The 23,461-nt window shown below is 32.5% G+C and overlaps 2 protein-coding genes across 4 annotated transcripts in view; both read right to left on the reverse strand.

The window, feature by feature from the left end:
• Nucleotides 1–3,612, reverse strand: part of LOC114298960 (NAD-dependent malic enzyme 59 kDa isoform, mitochondrial) — a 17,883-nt gene extending 14,271 nt beyond the window's left edge. Inside the window, 3 exon segments of the mRNA XM_082916122.1 lie at nucleotides 119–179; nucleotides 930–1,123; nucleotides 3,497–3,612. Of these exon segments, the coding sequence (XP_082772248.1) occupies nucleotides 119–179; nucleotides 930–1,079 (211 nt within the window). The 5' untranslated portion in view covers nucleotides 1,080–1,123; nucleotides 3,497–3,612.
• On the reverse strand, nucleotides 3,497–15,458 carry LOC145820455 (putative disease resistance RPP13-like protein 1). 3 transcript variants are annotated; one of them, XM_082916119.1, is made up of 4 exons: nucleotides 11,069–15,458; nucleotides 9,748–9,938; nucleotides 9,595–9,656; nucleotides 3,497–3,618 (listed from the first exon to the last, which is right to left on the reverse strand). In XM_082916119.1, exon 1 carries the CDS (start codon nucleotides 15,351–15,353, stop codon nucleotides 11,130–11,132), a length of 4,224 nt encoding a protein of 1,407 aa, XP_082772245.1. In that variant the 5' UTR covers nucleotides 15,354–15,458; the 3' UTR covers nucleotides 3,497–3,618; nucleotides 9,595–9,656; nucleotides 9,748–9,938; nucleotides 11,069–11,129. The 3 variants fall into 3 exon arrangements, with proteins under 3 accessions (XP_082772245.1, XP_082772247.1, XP_082772246.1); XM_082916120.1 differs by lacking the exon at nucleotides 3,497–3,618 and adding an exon at nucleotides 6,867–7,494; XM_082916121.1 differs by lacking the exon at nucleotides 9,595–9,656 and having other exon boundaries at nucleotides 3,499–3,618.
• Nucleotides 15,459–23,461: the final 8,003 nt, after the last annotated feature.

Here is a 23,461-nt window from a genome sequence, read left to right on the forward strand (position 1 = left end):
AACAAGCATATTGCTTAAAACATGTGCATATGACGCCAAAATAATCACAGATATTGAGAAAGCAGACAATCAAATGAAGGAGATGCATGAAACTTTAATTATCACAAAGCAACTTCACCTCTCCTCTCTGCATGTGTTAAGAGAGAGAGAGAGGCATCCAGTATTGCAGTATTCAAGGCCTATTACAGTCCGTAAGAGAGATAATAATCAATCATGTTAAAGAGCAAGTGATCTGGTTGAATATATTCAGTCCCAAAAATGCAGCCTTTAAACTTCTATGAAGTATGAAACAATTGAAACAATAAAATATTAAACAAAGAGAAGGAACCACTGAACATAAAATAAACAGCACAAAGTCAATAGAAAGACAGTCTTCAAGAAGCTTTTGATTGTTTGTATACCAACATCAAGCATAACTGGAAGGATCTGTCATAGATGAACACAGCTAGATTGGTATAGAAGAAAGCATAATGAAAGGGTAAATAGTTAGTCCAAAACTGGATATAAATATCATAGTTACTAGTATCTTTGAGATCAGGTGGACGAGAAATTACTGTCAGTTCTCCACGTATCTAACCTTCTATCTCATATATATGCACTTTCATCAATATAATATCCACATTGATGAAAAACAGCCAATAGAAATATGTCTTGCAAAGCATGAAAATATAACAACACAACCAACATATAAGCAAGCATAGGTAACCTTCAACACGCATGATACATGCAATAACAATGTGCTATGATCCATATCAAGCATGGTAAACATCTGTGAGTCAGCCCAGTACTAAATGTGTATTTACTTGTCAGTGTGCGCAGGGGTTTATACATTGACACACACTTGTATACCAAATTTATTTTAGTGCACACCTGTTTGTGCAATGCCTACATGAAACTGTACATAATAAAGAGAGATAAGTAGAGCATACTCTCTGTGGATTGATTCCAGCAGCAGCGACATACATATCAAGATTTCCAATGGGTATTCTAGTTCCCTGGACCCCAAGATCACCCGGACCAAGAATGCGACTACCATCAGTCAGGACAATCATGTCAACCTGCAATACAGAAGAAGTCATATACCCATGATATGTCAAGTGCAATGATGAACATAACCTTTAAGCTGCAAGGAGTGCTGAACCAATTTTCATTTCTAAGCGAGCAAATGTGCTCATTTTGTAATGTATATATTCATTATTCACAGCAAACAATAATGCTACACTGGACACATTTTTTTACCTTGCTTTGTTTACCATCTGATCTGGTACAAGTACAAAGCACTCTTAATGTATCACCAAGAAGTAGGTAAAAGCAATAAAGAGAGCAAAACTATACATTAATGCATTTTAGATTTCCAAAATACCAGATGACCAGGCCAGTTATAGATCATGGACATCATCTCTCCTTTATCTTTTGCACTGAAGTACATTCCCCATGGGCGTCTGAACAACCCTGAATAGTTTTGGCAAACCAATTCTACTGTAGGAGTATATATTATTGGAGCAAAATCTTCAATGTTATCAATAAGGACATGGAGAGAAAAGCAACAGCAATGCGTCATTGCCTCAAATTATTTCTGTCTAGCTAAAGAGAAATTATAATTAACTAAAACTACAAACACAAATTGCATGGTCACAGACAACTTTATTTTCATCTGTGTATTTTTCTTTACTTCAGAAATCAATCTAACCATGGTGTGTTCTCGGCACACTTGGATTCAATTGTAAGAGCGACTACCCGATATAAATTAGACAGAGCACACCTAAGAAAAGTCTGAAACCATACAGCATGCCAAGTTCGAAAACAATCTACTCCTCACCAGCCAAGATTAAGCAGCAAGAACTATGCTTAAGAATTTGGACAGCCAGATGTATTACTTGATTTCTCTTATCTTCACCTTCACTAACAATTCAAGGTGTACATGTCAAGTGCTATGACTCAGACATAATGCACCAAACATCAACATAATGTATACTCTTCTTCCCACAAAATTACGACCGTAAGTTTCATTTCCAGGGTATTTTATTTTTTCATGTTCCATTAGTTAACAATTCATTGTTTACTAAAACCATAGAAAAGAAACCAAATTAATATAGATAGAAGTAATACTGAATTTACATTTTAAAGATCTGTTTCAAGACTCTAGTTGAGATGGAAAAATCTCCTTGCTAGAACTAAAGGAATACAAGACCTTTTACTGGCACATTAGTTCTTTCAAGACTTCTTTGCTGCGTTTTTTACCTCTATTTTTTCAAATTAATCTGTGATCTTTCCTCCATTCAGTAATATATAGATTAATCAATAGTCATTAATAAAAACATTAATTCAACTTATTTATTTTGGAAGAGAGGAATCATAAGCGTTAAATGGTGTGTTTCAAGGCCTACATCCAAGGTTCTAAAAAGCGGTTGCGGTCGCCGTAACGGTGGCAGTGACGCGGTTGCGGTTGCGGTTGCGGGGTGTAAAGGCCGTAGTATAACGGTTGCGGTAATCGGAACCGTGAATTTTTTTATTTTTCGCACAATTTGAAAAAAACTTATCGATACGCATATTTTTTTTTCCATGATCATATTTATTGGGTTAAAAATAAATATTAATCAATTTTTGTAAATTTTTAAGTATGACCCAATGTATTTCATATTTTTAAATCACTATAAACTGAGTTTTTTACATTTTATTTTAATAATTAATGATTTTATATTATACAAAAAATCAATCACTAATTATTATATATAAGATAAACAATGACAAAAGTAAGAGAATAAATAAGAGCCTAAATATATATATATATATATATACATATTTTAACCAAGCCAAATAGATAATGACCACACTTATTATTATTATTATTTTCAAACAATATATAGATAGACGCACACAAACAAAATGGTTTAGTGATAGCAGCTAAATAGAATAGCATAGGTGAAGTAGCTTCAACAAATCAATAACATGTTATTCATCTTCCCTCTTCTCTCTCTCTATCTTTTGCTCCTCCATTTTCTCTCTTTATCTTCCCTTTTCTCTCTATCCCTCTTCCCCCATTTTCAGCCTTTTTTTGTGTGTTTTTTTCGAAAGAAACAGTTTGGAACTGTTACATAACGGTGCATAACAAGCCATTACGGCTGTTACGGCACCGCTACGGCAGCCGCTACGGCGGACACACCTGTGAATCTCAATCACACTGCAAAAGCGGCCGTAACGGGTGGCAGTAACCGCCAAAACCGTTACGTAATGGCGTTACGTAACGGTTGCGGCCGCTTTTTAAAACCTTGCCTACACCTAATATATTATGAGATCCCAAGGAGACAATGTAAATTCCATCATTGCAGCTGCATCAAATATTCTTGGTCCATCGCAAAAAAAGGCCATCAAATTAAGTTTAAGAGCTCAAATCTAGCACTTCATAGAATGTTTGAATGAAGTACAAGATCATTTTTGCCGACCTAAAAGCAAGATAAACTATAAAAGCCAAAACACATGGAGCACGAAAAGTGACCTTTTGGACTCGGAAGCTTTTGCAAGCAGCATGATGTCCCCATAGGAATGAGATGTTTGTACAGTTATAGTAACCAATCAAGACTCAGCAACAATTCAAGACCAGACTAGAGATATGTTGTCCTACAAACCAAACAAGTCAAGTGTTAGTTCAACTTGTTGTAACTGTAAAACCCAAGTTGTGTATAGGATTATTTTATTGGATAGGTTAGTAATTAAATTAATTTATATGGGTCATTTATTAATATCAAAGAATTAGTTATGAGATGACATTATATTTTCTATTACTTAGATGGGTAATTTTGTAACTTTGAGAAATTAGGTTAATAAGTCCACTTGTTATGGCTTTAAGTCTTGGGAAGCAAACAAAACAGAGGCTGGGAATTGCTCCATAGGTGGCAAGGGTTTGAGAAGGTAAAAGAAAAGAAAGAGAGAAGAGAGGTTCAAGTGAGGCTGCAATAGGGATTGGAGGCAGCACATAGGGTGATTTTGGGACACCCATTGGTTGGGGTAAAATCTGCCTTTACTGTTGATTATTGAGTTTATGTTGAGGAATTAAACAATCAATGCATTAAGGGGATTTGAAAGATCTATAGGTGCCTACTTAGGTTTTGAGAATTGGGTGCATTGTGTGAGTGTAACTTTGGGTGGGTAATAGAAACAATGGAGTTTTGTATCATGGGTAAGGGTGTGTTTGGCTATAAAGTTGGGTTGAATGGTTTGATTACTTGGATATTAAAGCAATACATTAATCTAATATGGTGGGGCTTTTGTGGGTCTATGTAACACGTAAAAATATTAATTTATTTGAGATTTTATTTATTAGGTTTGTGTAATTGAAGTGGTGGAGCTGGGTGTTTGGAGTTGGTGTTGGAATATTATTTCTAAGCGTTTAAGGTAAGTAACCCTCTATCCCTGTTGGTACATTTTCATTTCCTATTGAATCGTTTAAAATTATAAGTATTTATTCATAGCCTTCATGTTCTCTTAAAATAAAATATGGGTCAAGTATAAAACAGTATCGAATATTATTATGAAATTATTTGAATATTTTATGGAACTATTATGAAAATTGTACTAAATGTTTATTTTGAAAATATCGAATATTTTATTTAAAAGTTGTTTATTGTTTAAATTTTGAGCATTACTCTAGTCTGATTATGATTTGGACCCTAGCCAATGGGGGTTATTTATTGGCACAGAAACTAGTTTCTTTTGGGGCTTTACCACCGGCCTATGTGTGGTTCTGGGCCTTGTCACGGGTTAAGTGACCCTAGTCTCCACGACTTGGGTTTTGTGAATCGCATCATTGAACCATTGAATATCGAACCATCAATTTTGAACAACGAAATTTCGTTGAATTACCTCATTGTCTTTTCAATTAAAATTTATTGCTACACTGTTTATTTTCAGCTATGAAACCATCTTACAAAATAATTGTTCATTTATTGAATGGTAGCAAAGAATATATTTATTGGTTATCGACTATTTTTTTTTTTATATACTTGATCCAGCTAGCAGTGGTGGTTGGTTATTTACTGGGTTGTCTAGCTTACCCTTATTTTATTTTTTTCAGATTCTGAGGAATAGAGCTGCGTGGGGTTTTTACTTGTGGTAGTGCCAAGAGTAGGACTATGATTTAAGTACTTGGATTTTTTTTTATTTTTTTATTTATTAGTGGACTTGGTGGATAATTTCATACGATGAGAATTATCTATTTGTATGGTTTTTAGCATTATGATATTTAAGGATTTAATTTGAGTATTTTACATTGTTGGTTATGTGTTCAACTCTTAGCCTTGCATGCTCAGTTAAATGAGTGTGCGGTGTTGTCACGGAGCTTGGGGCGTGACAGTAATAGAGTGAGTTAGGTAGATATTTTCATTAGACATTTTGCAAACATGTTGAGTGTATATAACGTACTGTATCTCTGAGTTTTCAATCTAATAAAAATCATTCAGTTTCAATAACTTCTTCATGTGTAAGATTAAGAGAGGTAGCTATAGCATGGCTAGTCTGCATATATCCATCAGGGATGAATTGATAGATTAAAAACTCAATATCCACAAATAACTTAGAGAGAATGATATATATACTCAAGGCAGCTCAAGTGGCAAATCAAGACAAATCCAAAATGGAGTGTGCTGTTAGATATCATCAAGTTCACAAAAATAGGATTCTTCTCCATATTAGTTCTAAGAATCAACCATTGTAGAGCCAGAAACATCCATTAAACAATTCACCACTAATATAAACCTTCAATTATACATAATGTACACTAATAAACTTGTGTAATACACAAAACTGGATCAAGTAATTTATAGTTACCAAATAACAAATACCATAATGAAAGCAAAAACCACAATAGTTAATTTTTACAAAAATCTAATAAATGACCGCTTGCATCACTAATACTAAAATTCTATAAATGCTAATAAAGTTAAACAATTGATTCCATAAATCATAAATGTATAATATTTTCCATCACTAAAATTTTGAACAAATTTAATTCAGATATATCCTTTGAACATAACGTTTGTCTAGTTAATTAAGTTGAAGAAAACAACACCCACTGTGTTTGTTGACAATTCCTTTTTAGGGGGATTTGGTGATAGCCCCCTCACTATCTAATTTGTCTTTCAAAAGGACAAAAATTATATAAGTACTTTCAAAACCCCCTAATATTTTAAAACTTGTTTCTTTTACTATATTACTCTCATATCTATCAGCTCTCCTATTAAGCCATCTTCACTGTGTATTTCAGAGTAAAATTTTACTCTGTATAAAAGTAAAATTTTACTCTGAATAAGACTAAAATATTACACTCTGAAACTAAAAGTAAAATTTTACTCTGTATAAAAGTAAAATTTTACTCTGAAAAACTAGTAAAATGTTACTCTACACAAAAGTAAAATTTGACTCTGTATAAAAGTAAAATTTTATTCTGAAAAACGAGTAAACTGTGAGACTCTGAAGCTAAAAGTAAAATTTTACTCTATATAAAAGTAAAATTTTACTCTGAAAAACTAGTAAAATGTTACTCTACACAAAAGTAAAATTTTACTCTGTATAAAAGTAAAATTTTACTCTGAAAAACGAGTAAACTGTGAGACTCTAAAGCTAAAAGTAAAATTTTACTCTATATAAAAGTAAAATTTTACTTTGAAAAACTAGTAAAATGTTAGACTCTACACAAAAGTAAAATTTTACTCTGTATAAAAGTAAAATTTTACTCTGGTTCTGTCAAATGAAAAAAACAGAGCAATAGAACCAGAGTAAAATTTTACTCTGGTTCTGTCAAATGAAATTAGATCAAAAACAACAAAAATAAATCCAAAAAAAACAAAAAACAAAAACAAAAACAAAACGAATTAATCAACAAATCAACATATCTAATTGAGAAGAAAAACTTCTAAAACTCGATCAATAATCACAAATCTCAATGAAAAGAATACATTTATTCAACAACACTCATACACACAAATATATGTATATATATATATACACATATATTCAAAACTCAAATATGTGTTTAAAAAAATATGTATAACCAAACAACTCCACCAAACATGCCTTTGTCGCCTCCTAGAAGGGAGAGGGAGGAACCGGAGCTTTCAAATCTGTGTTTCAGCGATCAATTCATTGCTCTTCGGAGTAACAGCGATCAATTCAGAGACGATCTGTTTCTCCTCGTAGACGATCTCCTTCAATTCCGGCACCGGAGGACAATTTTCCGGCCCGTAGTTGATTTCGTTCCCGATGTTCTTGATGAGTTCATCGTAGAGATCGGTTTCGACATTATTGATCGTCGGAGTTTCACTTGATAACTGACCGGACTTGGCTAGGAGAGTGATGACGATGACATTGCTGATTATGAAGATGAAGAGAGGACTAAGCCACCGTCGGCGACGGCTTGTCGACGACCTTCTGCTGAAGCTTGGAAGACGCGACTATGGTGATTATGATACAGTTGATGACGAAGCTGATTATATATGCAGACTTTATAATAGTTGAATTAGTTGAGGGTATAATAGTCATATAAAATATTTAAATAATAAATTTTGTCCTTTATGCAAGACTTTATAATTATGAGGGGGTTTAGGAAGTATAATTTTTTTCTTAGTCCTTTTAACAATGAAAGGAAGGTAAAGGGGGTTTATTGCTAAATTTCCCTCCTTTTTAATGTCACAAGTTCCCCTCTCTTTTTTTTCCCTTTTTTTAAAATGTAAGCTCAAATCCTCTCCAAAATAATGCCGTAATGATCTCCTTGGATATTAGGATAATAGTGATGTATAAGGTAGGTAACAGGTGAACATCTACAAAAGAATTCAAAGAAAGAAGAAAATGAAAAAGAATAACTAAAATATTCGAAGGAAAAATGGGGTAACATGATTATATTTTAATCTCTATGCTTTATGAAATTAGTTCATATTTTTTAGTGTACAAGATTGACCTCATTTAAAATAAAATTTTCAAAAAGTCAGAATAATAATTTCAGATTTACAAATCTCCAGTGAGGTCATTTGACCCAACTTTGTTATACATGGTTCTACCCCTAAGAATCAAGACAATACACCAACAGCTACTAAAAGAATACAAAAGGGACAAATTTCCCAAACTAAAGACAGACAATAGGAAACTATTCCTCCAATTCTAATAAGTTAACATAGTGCACATAGAAGACACGAGGGCTGTTGCATGTGCAGTTACACCCAATTTTAATAGGTACCATATGCCATTTGTTTGGAACCAAATAACATGAAAAACGTAGACAACACATGAATGAAAAACTTTTTGACATGGATTTATCTTTAACATATGTGAGGAAAAAAAAATTCGTTTGGTTCCATTGAAATGGCCGAAATGTTTCCATTTCCCAAGAGACCAAAACGAAACACTAATGGAATAATAAAATTCTAGTGTTTTCATTGAAACACATCAAAACATAGTGAAACACACCGAAACATAGTGTGATATACAAAAAGAGTAAATTGTATCTATACAAATTTAGAAATTTTCATCAACATTTATTATTGCTGCTTAAGTAAACTTTTAGTCCTTATTGGAAACTTTTGTTTAATAAAATTGAGTTATTTAACAATACTTAATAATTTTTAGTTCATAGTAACATTAGTTTTTTAATTCTTTTACGTGAATGACTATTTGAATCTCAATTTGTTTAATTAATCAATTATTAGGCTTTTGTACATTTAGATATATTTCAATTTATATTTTCAAACATTTCCATTTTATCTTCATTTCATAAAATATTTCTGAGATGTTTTTGTTTCTGTACTATTTGAAACAACACACCGAAACGAAATTTTGATCTTTGTATATATATATATTATTATTATTTGAAATCCCAAGACCTGGAATCATTAATTTGCTGATTCTTTGAGCACAGATGCGAAAAAAAAAAAGGGCAGACTTTCACACACAAATGCAGTAGACATAACATCACACAAATTCAATTACAATATTTTTATGGTGTGTTAAACATTCACTAGTTCTGAATTGCTCAGGGAGATTAAGCATATGAAATACAAAATCTGTTAATAACATACAAAAAATTAACAAATTGTATGTAATGTGCCCATTAAAAACGTTGATGTATAAGAATATACTTAATATTAAAATATCAACTAAAGCCAACAAGGCAGCAAAGATTAATCAAATAATGTCGATTCACCCTCTGAGTAAAATGGGTAACATCATATTTCTACTAATTTTCAAGGGGTAAAACAATAGGAAGATGCTCGACCTGTACAATTTAATAAATGACTTCATTCAACTTTTTACAACATACAAGTTATCCAGTAACCAAAATTTAAATTATAATTTAGTCAAGGACACATCATATAAATGCATGTACATTTAAGCTGATGAATAATCAGTATTGATGATCTGCGAGAGTGAGTTAGTTATCAAAAGAAAAATAGCAAATTGGGGCATCACTATAACAACCTATATATATGAATTGCCACCTCATACAACATACTACCCAAAAATTTTACAAACAAAAATACTGGGGAAAGCCAAGCTCACTACATTTTCACTATATGCAACTATAGATAAATAAAAAATCACTCAACATACCTCCATGAAATTGTGAAACTATGAACATTTTAAGCATGAGCTTTCCCAAAGCTATATTTCCCCTAAACAAAATGAAAGGCCATATGATGCAAGTTAGGTAAACATATTACAAAAGACAACACCAAAATGGTTTCAACTCAAGAAAATTCTTACCAGGATTGGTCAAAGTGTACATGGGGATAGCGAACAATCACTAGATAGACAGGATATCCAGGGACAAATGCACCAAGTTGGAAAGGAATGTGAACTCTTCCATTTGTTGTGGTTGCCTCATAAATAAAAGCAGACAAGGAAATCTATCGGAAAAAGCCTTTCTTTGTATTCAGATTCTTGAAAGCACATTTCTGTATCAAATAATCCCTCATAGATTGATAAAACTTAATACTCTAAATTTTTCATACAAAAAATGTAACAACTCCAGATATAAAATTAAAATTGCTTTCAGTTTCCGTATTTATTAAACAACTCACAAAAATGAAATTTGGACACCTGATATGCGTATATTTGTTTGTAACTTTTTAAGTTAGCTCTTACAATAGCAATTTTTTTTTTTTTAATTTTTCTAAGCATTTGCAAACTACTTACATCACAACATTTCCTTGTCTTTCTTTCTTTCTTTCTTTCTTTCTTTTCTTTTCTTTTTTTTTTTTAACATTACCCTCATCTGACCGGCCAAAAAATTCTCCCTTCAACAAGAATTTGTACCAGCTTAATCACTTTCAATCTGACTTTTCCCAGTCACTATATAGGAAACAACTTAATAATTTGTAAGTTTCAATCCATATTTTACTGTTTTTAGTGAACTTTTTAAGTATTTAATCAATGTTTTTCAAGTTTTTAGATCCACTCACCTAAAACGTATAAAATTAATGAATTTTTTTTAAAAAAAATCACTAAATATTAACAAATATGCAAATTTAATACATTTTCGTATGTATTTTGTATTTATTAAATTTTTTAAAAAATTTTTAATTTTTAAAAAAAATTTAAGTACATGCTGATTAGATGCATCTAAAAAATAAAACAAATTAGCCAATATATTAAAAAAATACGAATTAAAAATTTAAAAACTTTTTTTTTGAAAACTCCAAAACCAAACAAAATTTTAAAAATTATTTACTCATTCCATAATGGTCCTCCAAATTTAAATTTAACATATTTTTATATGAATTTGCAAATAACTTGCTCATCCAAAAAAATTTGATTAACTTGAAAATATGATGTACTGCATACTTCAACGATCCCTCATTCAAAAAAAATTTGAAAATCAATAAGCAAAAAGACATTAAAAATTAGCAATGCTGGAAATCTTTACTATCAATTAGATTGTTTGATTAAGTTTTTTAAAATTTATAAAAGTTAAAAAAATAAAAATGAAAAAACACTTATTGTTTTTCATATGATTTTTTGTTTTTAAAATCTGAAAATATTTTTTAAATGTTTATATTTATAAAATTAGTTTATGTTTTTATACCTGGCAATTTGAGTGCTTGTAAAACTGCGGTGGGAATCTCCACAACAGAGCTTATCACTCATCAAAAAACATCGACTTGAGGTAAGTGAGCTAAGTGGGGCCAATATTTGCCTTTCCCCTTTTCACACTTCCCTGTTAGTCTGGGACATCTCTCGATTCGCAAGCTTATAAGTGAGGGAGGCAGCCTTTGCACTGGTAAAGATTTGAGCCTAGGGCAACCAACGATTTCAAGGCATTCAAGAGAGGCGAGGTTTTGAAACAACTTAGAAGATAGCTTCTCCAGATTTCGAAAATCCCAGATCCAAAGACAGATCAGAGAGGTGGGCAGCAACTTCCCATCTATCGGAAAGCTGGACCCCGCTACACCTTCTTCTTCATCCTCTGCCACACTAATTGGGCCTTCAATCAACAGTGTTCTAAGAGAGGATAACCTGTGCAAACCAATCTTCTTGAAGTTGCTGTTCCAATGTGGAATATTCATGCACAGTGATTGAAGAGAAGTGAGGTAGTTGATGCTCTGCAATCCGTGTGGTAGGGCCTTGAGTTTTTTGCATCCCCTGATATCCAAATGTGCCAGATTTGTTGCGGAGTGGAACCATCCTTCCAGAATGTACTCCAAATTCTTACACCCACTCAAGTACAATCCACTGAGATTCCTGAGATTATTATTATTATTAGGAAGGGCATCTGGCAAGTATTTGAGCCTATCACAAGACATGATCGAAACAGACTCAAGAGATGGACAGTTAATTTCCATCCCCTCCTCTACTACTAGCAGTGCCTCCAACTTTTTACACCTCCAAATCTTAAGCTCTTTGAGTGTGAGTGGTAGCCCCCCACCTCTGCACGATATCAAGCATGTGAGGGATGGACAATCACGAACATCCAACACTTGAAGATTACTGTCATTAATCTGTGTTAAACACCGGAATAAGGATTGCAGAGCCTCACAACGACGTACCGTGAGTGTTTTCAACGTGCACGGAAAACCTGTCTTCGGAAAAGAGCCGAGACTCGGACACTTATAGACGTACAACTCTCCAAGAAAAGTGAAGTTATGTAGCAGCCATGGTAGTTTCTCCAGCTTTTCACAATTATGTATTGTTAGATGCTCAAGCCTCCTCACTATGCAGGGGAGTCCCTCTTGCTGCTGCTGCGGCTCATGTTGCCCTTTGTTGTCTTCATCCTCATCTTCTTCAAACAATGAAACAAGCTGGGGGCAGCCTTCAATTTTCAAACGTCGGAATGCAGGGAGACAGTGTTGCACTCTCTCCTCATTCTTCCACAGTGTCTTGAGTTCTTCACAGCTTGTGATCTCTAATGCTTCGAGTTCCATCAGCCCATGAGTGACCCATTTCGGCAAGAGCTCGAGTTTCTTAATCATCCCAATGCTCAAGGAAGTTATTGAACTCGGATGCTTAGACTTTGCATTTGCCGATATCACTTCATCATTAACCATACTACTCATCTCAAGGACCGCTTGGAGGCTTGTTAGAGGAACGTCATTCATAGCTATAGAGGTGAGTGAAGGGTGGACAACCCTGGAAACTTCAACTAGCAATTGCGGGCACTGTGTAATCTTTAGATTATTCAAACAAGGTAGATCACTTGGCAACATTCCAACAAGTTTAGGGCAATATTCGATGGAGAGCTCACTAACATGAGTAAATGGTTCAACTTCCTTATCATCTTCGAAAGTATACCAATACTCCCATTCCGGCATATCCTTAAAGCTTAGAGTCTCCAGTAATTGAAAGGGTTTTGCACCACCCTGCCCATAAAACTCACGACCAACATGCTTTAGTACACTCATTCCTTCAATGTAAAGCTTTTTGAGGGACGGTAGTTGTCCTAGTGGTGGCAAGGATGCACAATTTCCACAATTATCTAAACTTAGGTCAATCATATTGGAGAACAGGGGATCTCCTATCCAAGTTGGAAATCCTGTACCAAGATAGTCTTTGATATGGAGCTCTTTTAAATCTTTGTGAGGTTGTAGCATGTCAAGCACTTCTGTTTCAACTCTTCCATCTCGTGAATTATCAGAGTAAATACTCCATTTCATTGATAACACATCTAACCCCTTCTTATCATTTAAATTCGCCTCCCTTGCATCTAATGGAACCACCACATTCTGTAACCCAGATAGGCAAAGCTTCCCCCGAAGATAAATTAAGTTCCCCAACTCTCTTAACTGCTGCCCATTGTTTTTAGTAACAATGAAATTGGACAGCGTTTGAAGACTAGCCAACTTACCTATTCCCAGTGGCATTTCTTTTAAGGAATGTGCATTTGTAATATCGAGATGACGTAGGTCAATTAGGTTTCCCAAGTATGTTGGCAACTTTTTCAGTTTTCTACATTCTCTTAACATCAATGTTTGTAGATTGTAAAGAGAGCCTAGTGATTTAGGTAATTCTTTAATGGAGGTGTAGGATAGGTTAAGATACCGCAGATGTTTCAAATCTCCAACCGAATTTGGAACTTCTGTGATGCGATATCTACTCATACTGAGCACCCTCAAGCGTCTTAACTTTGGCAATAGATTAACGGGAACATTGCTTGCCAAATAACAATTCAGGGCATTTTGTGTGTTAAATGGTAAGAAAGTTCGTAAGTGCATGGCTTTGTCAAAGATCTCAAATTTTTTCATGCCCTCATAGTACTTTTGCATGTAGGATGAATGTCGAACTTTTTTTAGATTTTGGTACTGCTCTGGATCTTTAAATTTATCATCCAATCTTAAACAAGTATCTCTTGCAACAACCTGAGCCAAATCATTGATGAGGTCATGCATCACAAATTTAGAGCTTTTACTCGTACTTGATGGTTGGAAAAAAGACCTTGAAAACAATTCCCGAAAGTACTCACCTCCAACATCTTCCATTTGTTTCTTTCTTTGTTTTTGAATGAAACCCTCTGCCATCCACAACAAGACCAACTCCTCTTCCTCAAATTCATAGTCGTTGGGTATTATGGAGCAGTATGCAAAGCACTGCTTCAAATGTGAAGACAGATGATGGTAACTTAACCTCAAAGCTGGAAGGATGTCACTTTCTTGTGGTAAATCCCATATTTTACTATGCAATACATCTTCCCATTCCTCATCTCGTACTTTGCTGCGTAAAAGGCCACCGAGTGTCCTAGCAGCCAGAGGCAAACCTTTACATTTCTCCACAATTTCCTTACCAATTGATACCAATTTTGGATTTGCATCAATACTTGTATTCGCAAAGGCATGTTGTGCAAACAATGACCAACAATCCTCCTTTGATAGGATCTTAACCTCATGAAGTTCAACAGTTGTCATCATTCCTGCAACTTCTGTGTCACGTGTAGTCACCACAACTTTACTCCCTTCGGCTCCATCATTGAAAGGTTTCTTCAAAACATTCCAGTCACTGTATTTTTTGTTCCAGATATCATCTAAAACAATTAAGAACTTCTTTCCAGCCAAAGCCTGCTTTAGTTGAACTTGAACTTGGTCCAAGTTATTAAAACTAAATGTCTGGGAAGTCACTGACTCAAGAATTGCTTTTGTTATTCTCATAATGTCGAAATCATCTGACACGCAGACCCAGGCTTTTAGAACGAAATGCTTCTGCACAGTTTCATTGTTGTATACCATCTGAGCAAGGGTGGTCTTGCCAATCCCACCCATACCCACAATGGGAATTACACCAATGTTGTTGTGACTTGATTCATCCCCCCTTACGAGCAACTCAATTATCTTTCTTTGATCATGTTCTCGGCCATAAATGCGAGGTTCATCAAATAAAGATGTAGAGTCTGGTCTTTGCCAAGTCTTAGTCGTAGGTGTAGGGGTGGTTCCAACAATCTTAACCAAATTAAGTTTCAAACATTGTTCAAAACTATTGTGCAATCTGGTATTGATCTCCTCAATCTTGGACTTCATTTTGAAATTAAACATAACATCTCTTGGCTTGAAATTAAGGATGGGATTCCATACCTTGCTGGAACTAGCTTGGGGCGGCTTTGCCTTGAGCTTGTGTCGCAAAGCTTCGGTGGCGAACTCATCCACTAAATCATCCAAATCATATGCCAGATCCTGGAGATCGTCGAGCCACCGTTTCACGGCTCGATCGGTCAACTGCTTCTTCTCCGCATCAATCAAAAGATCTTCAATTTGCGATAGCATATTGGTCCAATTGGTCAGCTGGGTGTCAATACCTTCAAAGGTGGGTAATTTCGAGGAGGCAAAAGAGGTCAACTTCCCAAACAACAAATTGACGAAGCCAGAGACAAAGATCCCTTCTATAGGCATTGTTTCCGATTACAGAAGGAAAAGAAAAACCAACATATCAGAAGCAAAGCGAAGCAAAGCGAAGCAAAGAGGTTGTTTACTTTTTTTTCAGTGAAAAAAGCTTTAGCAGTCCCATTTTAATATTTTTGTGAGGAGAAGAAGAAATTATTGAGTTGCGAAGAAGTCAAAAGTGAGTCTCCATTCATTGGCTCCCTGTCCCTCTGCGAAAACAACATATAAATTAAAAATAAAAATAAAATACTCAAAATAAAAGAACCCAAATATTATTGAGTGCTGAGAATAAAGTCAAAAATGGCGTCTTCTTCTATTGGCTCCCTTTCCCTATGCGAAAACCACCAAGGATCCTCTAGAGTGAAATTTTTCTAAAGTTTCCTAAAGTGCTACATTGTGTGGTTGAGATTTACTGGTAAGCCACATCAGAAAAATTAATGTGACTTGCCAATAAATCTCAACCACATAATGTAGCACTTTAGGAAAAAATTACTCTAGAGGATCCTTACTCTGCGAAAACAACATATAAATAAAAAAAATAAAAGACCGTAGGTAGAACGCAATTACTTTCTAATAAAATAATATTACGGATCATAAAAAAAATATCATAAAATGCTTCATAAAATTTTTGTATCTTTTTATTAGTGTGTGGTATTTTTTTATATGTATAATTTAACAGTGAAAAATTTTTTATGATATTTTTTTATGATACCTGATATTACTCTTTTTAATATATTTTTTAATGAATTCATATCTCCATCATGATTTTTCTCAGTTGGTTGAGAGTGGTCTTAGAAGTTTTTCAATATTTACCCAACAATATGGGGTTTTAGTTAATACATTTTTAATTTTGTTTGCATTTAAAATGAAAAAGTACTATGAGTAAAATAAAAGAGGGACTAAAGTAAAATTTAAAATCAATTATAAGAACTATCAGTGTAACAAATCTATTATATTATTGGTCTTTATAATTTGTTTTGAATTTTATTTTGATTTTTCTAATTTTGCACTTAATTTTTTCTATTTCAATTGTTAACAACATTTGATGGAGGGCCATCTTGTAATAAAATTTAAAATGTTCGGACCAAAATGTTCAAATTAAAATTACGATAACTAAAATGACACTTTACTTAAATTATAGAGACCAATGATTTAACTTATAATTCAATTAATTTTTGTTCTCTCCTTTGTAAGAGATAATTGGACAAGTATTCTAACATGAATAATGTAGAGTAGTACTCTAAAAATACTAAATAATGGAAAATTTAAAATAATAAATGAATGGTTTAGATTATTATAATGAAACTCGTAATAAACTCTACAATACTCTTCAATACAGATCGAGGACTAAATTTTTTATTTTTTTATTATTTTTGTGAAGATTTATCTGACAAAAAAAAAATATATATTCTTTTTCACAATAGAATTGACTTGATTTTGTTGTTTTTGTTTTATTTTCTTGTCTTCGGTTGCAAGTTGATAGTTTGCCAACCAGTAGCCTTGGATCTTCCGTGGAATTAAGATAGGGTGGGTAAAATTAACTTAAAGTGGTAGTTTTTGTATTTTGTCTCATATATCATTTTGATTCATACATTTTTAATTGATTTGATTTGAAATTTTATATTAATTTGATTTAATTAATAACGCCAATTAGTGTTTTTGAAGTAAAATTGTTATATGATATAGATTGACTCACTTAGTTAAGAAAATTTATAATTTTATTTTTAAAAGCGTAACTCATGCTAATCATGTGTGCACTTTTCATAATTTTAAAAGAAAAAATAATGATTGCAGTCAATTAGGTTAAATTGAGATAATAAAAAATTTAAGATCGAAATTAAATTAATTAAAATTATAAAGATTGAAATGACACCAAAACTATAAAAATTAGTGATTAAAATTTGCAGATGTTTATTTTCTTATTGTAATGAGTAATGAGTAATGAGACTTTAGACTTAATTTGATTTGATTTGGTATAGTTTGGTTTGGTTAGTTTCGAATTAATGTTCGTGAAAAGAAGTGTCAAAATTCACAAATTTTTATCAAATGATTTTGTATTTTCAAAATAAGAAAGTGTAAATGTTTACACATTTTTTATTGGAAGGATCTTTTAATTTCACTATAAAAAAGGATTATTCCCAAAAGTAATTATCAAAAACAGTTTATTAAACAAAATTTTCATATCAACTTCCAATTTTCTTTTTTTTTTTGTTGACCAAACGAAATGTAAAATGGTCCAATTATTTAACAGGGTCTTTAATCAGGAACAGATTCAGAATTTAAACTTTAGAGGATAAAAATATATGTAACTTTTCATCAAAAATTAGTATTGTAAATTTTAAATTTTAATTTATACCAACACAAAAAAGTGAATAATATTAGTATTAATTGAATATTATTTATCAACATAATTGAAAACCAAAATATAATCAGACATATATTTTTTATTTACATTAACTTAACAAAAATCTTAACTATTATTATGTCTACTCTCCCTCTATTAAAGTTAGTTATCTGAAAATATAATTTCTTTTTTTTTTTAACTCAAAAATTTGCTAGTGAAGTGTAGAAAAATGATTGAGAAACTGCGAAGAAAGATTATGGGCACATATAAAATACACTCCATTGTTAAAATTTTTAGGGAAGAGACTTGCTCAATGTTTTTTTTTTTCCGATATATATATATACATATATATGTATTTTTATTGGTAATTGTTTTGTCACTACTCTCCTTATATTGAAGTTAATTATCTAAAAACATCTTCTTTTTTTTTCCGAACTTGAGAATTTGCTAGTGAAATGTACATAAATGATTGAGAAATTGAAAAAAAAGGTCATGGGCCACGTATAAAATAGACACCATTGTTATAATTTCTAGGAGAAAGACTTGCTTAATACTTTTTTTTCACTATTTTTTTTAATTTTTTTTATTGGTTATTACTTTGTTACTACTTTCTTCTTTCCGTGTGAGACCCACCATTATAATTCACTTCCACCTTATTTTCACACTCCATATTGATGTTATGTTCGTGAATATCAAATAGCATAAGAAAAAAAAAGGGTTAATTACAAAGATAATCTCAAAATTTAAATCTCAATGTTTCAATTTCGACAAATTAAATTACGGAGTTCTATCCATATTTCAATGTGCCCCTTCCGTCCATCTTTGTCTATGTAATGTAACGGATAATTATTTTGGGGTTTAGATTGAAAAATACTAGAGTTTAAAGTGAAAAACGCGTGAAATCTTAGAGTTTTTTTTTTTTTTTTTTGTGTGGTAATTAAACCAAATATTTATTTATTCATTTATTTTTGTGTATATATATAACTTACATATCTTATTCTATATGTACATATGTGCTTGTATATATGGTGAAATTTTTTATTCAAATTTTGACTGATACTCCCTCCATTCCATTTTATTAGTCCATTATTATATTTTTTGTTTCCCAAAATGTATGTCCACTTTGAAAAGTCAAAATTTTAAAATTAAAAATTTTCAAAATCATTCCTTGTAAATAATTGTAAATATATTTAAAAATGAAAGCACTTGGTGGTGATTTTGATTTAAACTCATCAAAGGGGTTGTTGGTTTGAACATTGGTGCTCACGGATTGGTGTTGGTCACTGGTGAAGGCGGGGAACATGGAAGAGGCTTTGGATAGTAGTTTGTTGAGAGAGATTGGTGAAGGACATGAAGCAAGTGCAAATGTGAAGGCAGTGATGGAGAGGTTTTTAGTTGTTGGGGTTTTGTGCACTCATGCAATGGTTTCTGTGAGGCTTACCAATTTGGACGTGATTAAGATGTTGGAAGAAGATGTTGAGGTTCTTACTGTTTCGGAGAGGCCAACACGTCTTATGAAAAATTAAAAATCCTAGTGCATATGGTCTACATAACAAATATCATGCAGATATGTAAGATTCGGTGACATTTGTTGTTTTCATCTAGTGACAAATATTTTTAAGACATATTTGTAACTTGTATGAAATAGTTAGAGTTGGGTAAATTACCCTTGACATGCTGCACTCGATCTCATTTTGATCTCTTATTTTTCAATTACAACAGTTAACCCATTCCAATTATTATCAAGTTCCAATGTCACTCTTCTGTTAATTGGGTGTTGAGGCATCTTTTAGGGTACCTATGCAATTTTACTACATTTCTTCTTCATTTCTAAAATGATTTTCTCAGCCAATCCTTCCATTCCTTCCCCCACCCTTTTCTCACCACCCATAGTCACCCCTACCCCTTCGCCCATCCATTACCACCCCATGTCACCAAAGCTGAATGTGGCGAGGTTAGTGGCATCACAGGCTTGTACAAATGATGCACCGTCTATGCTAAAAGCTATGCACATGTTGGGCATCAACCCAGCTAAGCCACCTGATGCTTGAGAAGATTGAGGCCCCAGACACGGAATAAAAAGTTTATGATGAAAAAAAAAAAAAAACCCATAACACAATGAATAACTGTGACCTAACCAAGAATAAACAGGTGGTATACGAACCCATTGAAGTTCACCATCAATTCTCCAAACGATTAATGATGGAATGTCTATATTGTACTTTGACTAAAAGTGTAATGGATTTACTATTGCAATTAGAAAAATGAGAAATTAAAGTGAAATTCGATGTATAATACATGGATGCCAAGTATAATTTATCCTACAGAGCCTAGACCACGGGTTGGCTTAGTAGAAAAGGTGCTCCCTTACCAGGTGTGAGTGATATCTGGGCTCAAATCTTGTTATTTAATGCAGTTTATCGTTTTCCTATTCTGGTCCTACACATTCAATTAAATAATAATAATAATAATTTACCCTTAAAAGTTACCCGAAAAAGAAAACAGAAGAAAATATTTTGCATAAAAAAATTGGAAATCAAATAGATAGAAGAAAACTTAGGATCTATCTGAAGAAAGAAACTTTACATTTTCCATGGTGCACTTGTATTATTACTAAGAAACCCGTATGTGGAATCATTCTTTAATGCTATATCCTCAAGATGAAGAACTGTCCGTAAAAATTATGCTCAGTCTTGATTGACAGATACTTAGCAACAATTTTGGCCAAACAACCAAACAGAAAATCAAACGACTGTGTAAAGGTTCTAAAATGACTTGAAAGTACAAGGACTTTTTTGAAACAATTAATACTCAAAAGAGTGAAGTATCCAAATAAATTATCTAAGTTTACAAGAACTACAAGTCACAAATTTTAGAGAAAACTACTCCTAAAAATAAAGAAAAGACTCTGACGAGTTTGATGATTTCTTGATCCCTTGCTTATTCCTTCTTCAGCCTATTTATAGGCTTGACATTGCCACAAACTGTTGTTAACCATGTTGTCACAAATTGCTCCACCATGATAATAATAATAATAATAATAATAATAATAATAATAATAATAATAATAATAATAATAATAATAATGTGGTCATAATAGGCCTTTAAAAATGATTTATGGCCTGAATCGATAGACCAAAATCAATAAACCATAATCAATGAGATTAGATTTGGCCATGATCGACAGGTCACAATTGATAGGCCACAAGCAATAAAATTATATTTGGCCACAATCGATAAGCCACAATCAATAAAATTAGATTTGGCCATAATCAATAGGCCATAATTGACAGAAAAAATATTTATGGTGCAAACAATGCTCCCAACTCTTTAAGAATGAGATGACTTGAATTCTTGAAGAGTTGTAAAATTTAAACTTGACTTATGAAAAATACCTTCTTTTTTTTTTTTTTTGTGTGTGTGTGTGTTTGTTTTGGGGGGAGGGGGGGGGGGGGTTGGATGTTTTGAACCACTTATGCACCAATCAACAATAATTTCTTTTCACATCGTTGACAGTATCATATGGCCAATAAACTTTTCAACTGCCGATATGATATCTAGACTCATAAGGTCAACTGGGAAAACAATATAAGCCCATAATTGGCCATCTGGATTGATCGACAATGACCTGATTTTGAATATTTGAAACCCACAAAAAGAAAACATTCCAACAGTATGAGTCTTCTTTCTTTGTATAATATCTCTAAACATATTTTTCCAAACAATATTGGCTCATCAACCATTTTATTGAAACCAAGTTTTGGTATGATCCACATATCCAACAAAGATTTTGAATAACAAAAGGCATAGATGGCCTTAAAAACTCATACATGTTGACATCTTAAACAATGTCAAAAATTTTATTGTTTGAAATTTTTGCCAAAATCAATTTTTTCTTGTAAATATAAATTTTCATTCTCACGCCAACCCATTTCATCTTGTACTTCATCTTGCCTTTGAATTCTTGTCATCATTCCAAATTAGAAAGATGTCCCACTGGGCGTATAATAATAATAATAATAATAATAATAATAATAATAATAATAATAATAATGTGGTCATAATAGGTCTTTAAAAATGATTTATGGTCTGAATCGACAAACCAAAATCAATAAGCCATAATCAATGAGATTAGATTTGGCCATGATCGACAGGTTACAATCGACAGGCCACAATCAATAAAATTATATTTGGCCACAATCGATAAGCCACAATCAATAAAATTAGATTTGACCACAATCAATAGGCCATAATCAACAGAAAAAAATATTTATGATGCAAACAAGAACAGAACACAATTTATTAGTCTACTAGAAAAAAGACAGCTTGTAGAGAAATTTTGACTACTTCACAAAAATGAAGGAATGAATTGTAGTGTTTACCTATTTGGTAGTGTTTTTATTTTCTACATTTTGGTTTTTTGCATAGTAGTCAAATAGGGATCGAATCAAGAATCGAAATGGGATTGTATTGCATCGCGAATTGAATCAAATCATGGATTGTAAAAATTCAATCACCTTTTTTAAATTACATAGAAAAATATATCTACACACTTAAATATTAAATATATCTATTATTTATGAAATATTTAGACTTAAATCAATAAAAATATTGTTTTAAATGATGATCATGTGGTCTAAGTAAAAAGTTAACACGGGTGCTCATATTTACTAATTCACATTTTTCCTTTTAGGTATTATTTCTTATCAACCATTCTTAATAAAGAAAGCAAACAAAACCAATTAGGCCTAGCCTAGCCTAGTTGGCCACCATGTCTTCCTTAGGGCTTAGTCCCAAGGAGGTCATGAGATCAATTCCCCTCAGGGGGTTGAATTAAGAGAGTGCAAGCATTTAGGTGCTTTGTTAAGGGATGGGAGATTTTCTCGCATAGGTGTTAATCTAACAACTAACATTTGCCGATAAAAAAAAGAAAAAGAAAGCAAACAAAGACAAATTTTCATTTTCCAAGTAATAATAACTCAACAACAATGTTTTTTAACTTTTTACAAAGTTAAAAAATCAACTTCAATTTTTTTTTTTTTAAATCTCAGTTGATGAGTTTAAAAAATTCATTTTGTAAATTTAAGTACTTAGATAAAATTAAATATGTAAGCCTAGAATATTGTAGAGAGAGAGAATCTTTTTTTTGGGCTAAGGTTTGAGTATTTGAGAGTAAATTGGGAGGGAGAAATTTAAAAGATGCCATATAGTAATCCAAAAAACCTTAAAAAGGTTGTGTGAACCCTTTTCCAACAATAAAAAAAACAAAAAAGAAAGCCCAACATCGATTTTAACAATTCACGATTCAACGATTTGGTTCACCGATTCACCTACAATTCATAGCTATTTGCGATTCACACAACCTGTTCGTATCGATCACTCACTGAATCAAATCGAATCGTATGATTCTAATAATAGAGGTTTTTTGTCTTTTCAGAAGCAAAAACAACAAAAAAGTTTTAAAATACCCATCATTTTTATTTCATTTTCATTTTGCTAAAAAAAAAATAATTTTCAAACATTCAAAAACATTTTTTTTGTTGTTTCCTAGAATGTGGGTTGCTTTCAGAAAATTTTTCTGAAAACAGTTTCCCAAACAAGTTTCTATATTTTCTAGAAGGTAAAACAGACAACAGAAAAGGTTAACACAACCAAACATGTGACGATATTCTATTGCAGGAAAAGGTGGTGTTAAGGGTCCGAAATGACAACAAAAGATAATGCAACAAAACCACAAGAAGATAGTAGGCGTACCAGGTAATCTTGCCATTGA

This window comes from Camellia sinensis, chromosome 2, assembly GCF_055761805.1.
Source record: "Camellia sinensis isolate YWXY chromosome 2, ASM5576180v1, whole genome shotgun sequence".
NCBI classification, from domain to species: Eukaryota; Viridiplantae; Streptophyta; class Magnoliopsida; order Ericales; family Theaceae; genus Camellia; species Camellia sinensis.

Coding starts and splice junctions, on each gene's coding strand:
- LOC145820455 (XM_082916119.1), bottom strand. CDS start 15,353: ATGCCTATAGAAGGGATCTTTGTCTCTGGCTTCGTCAATTTGTTGTTT.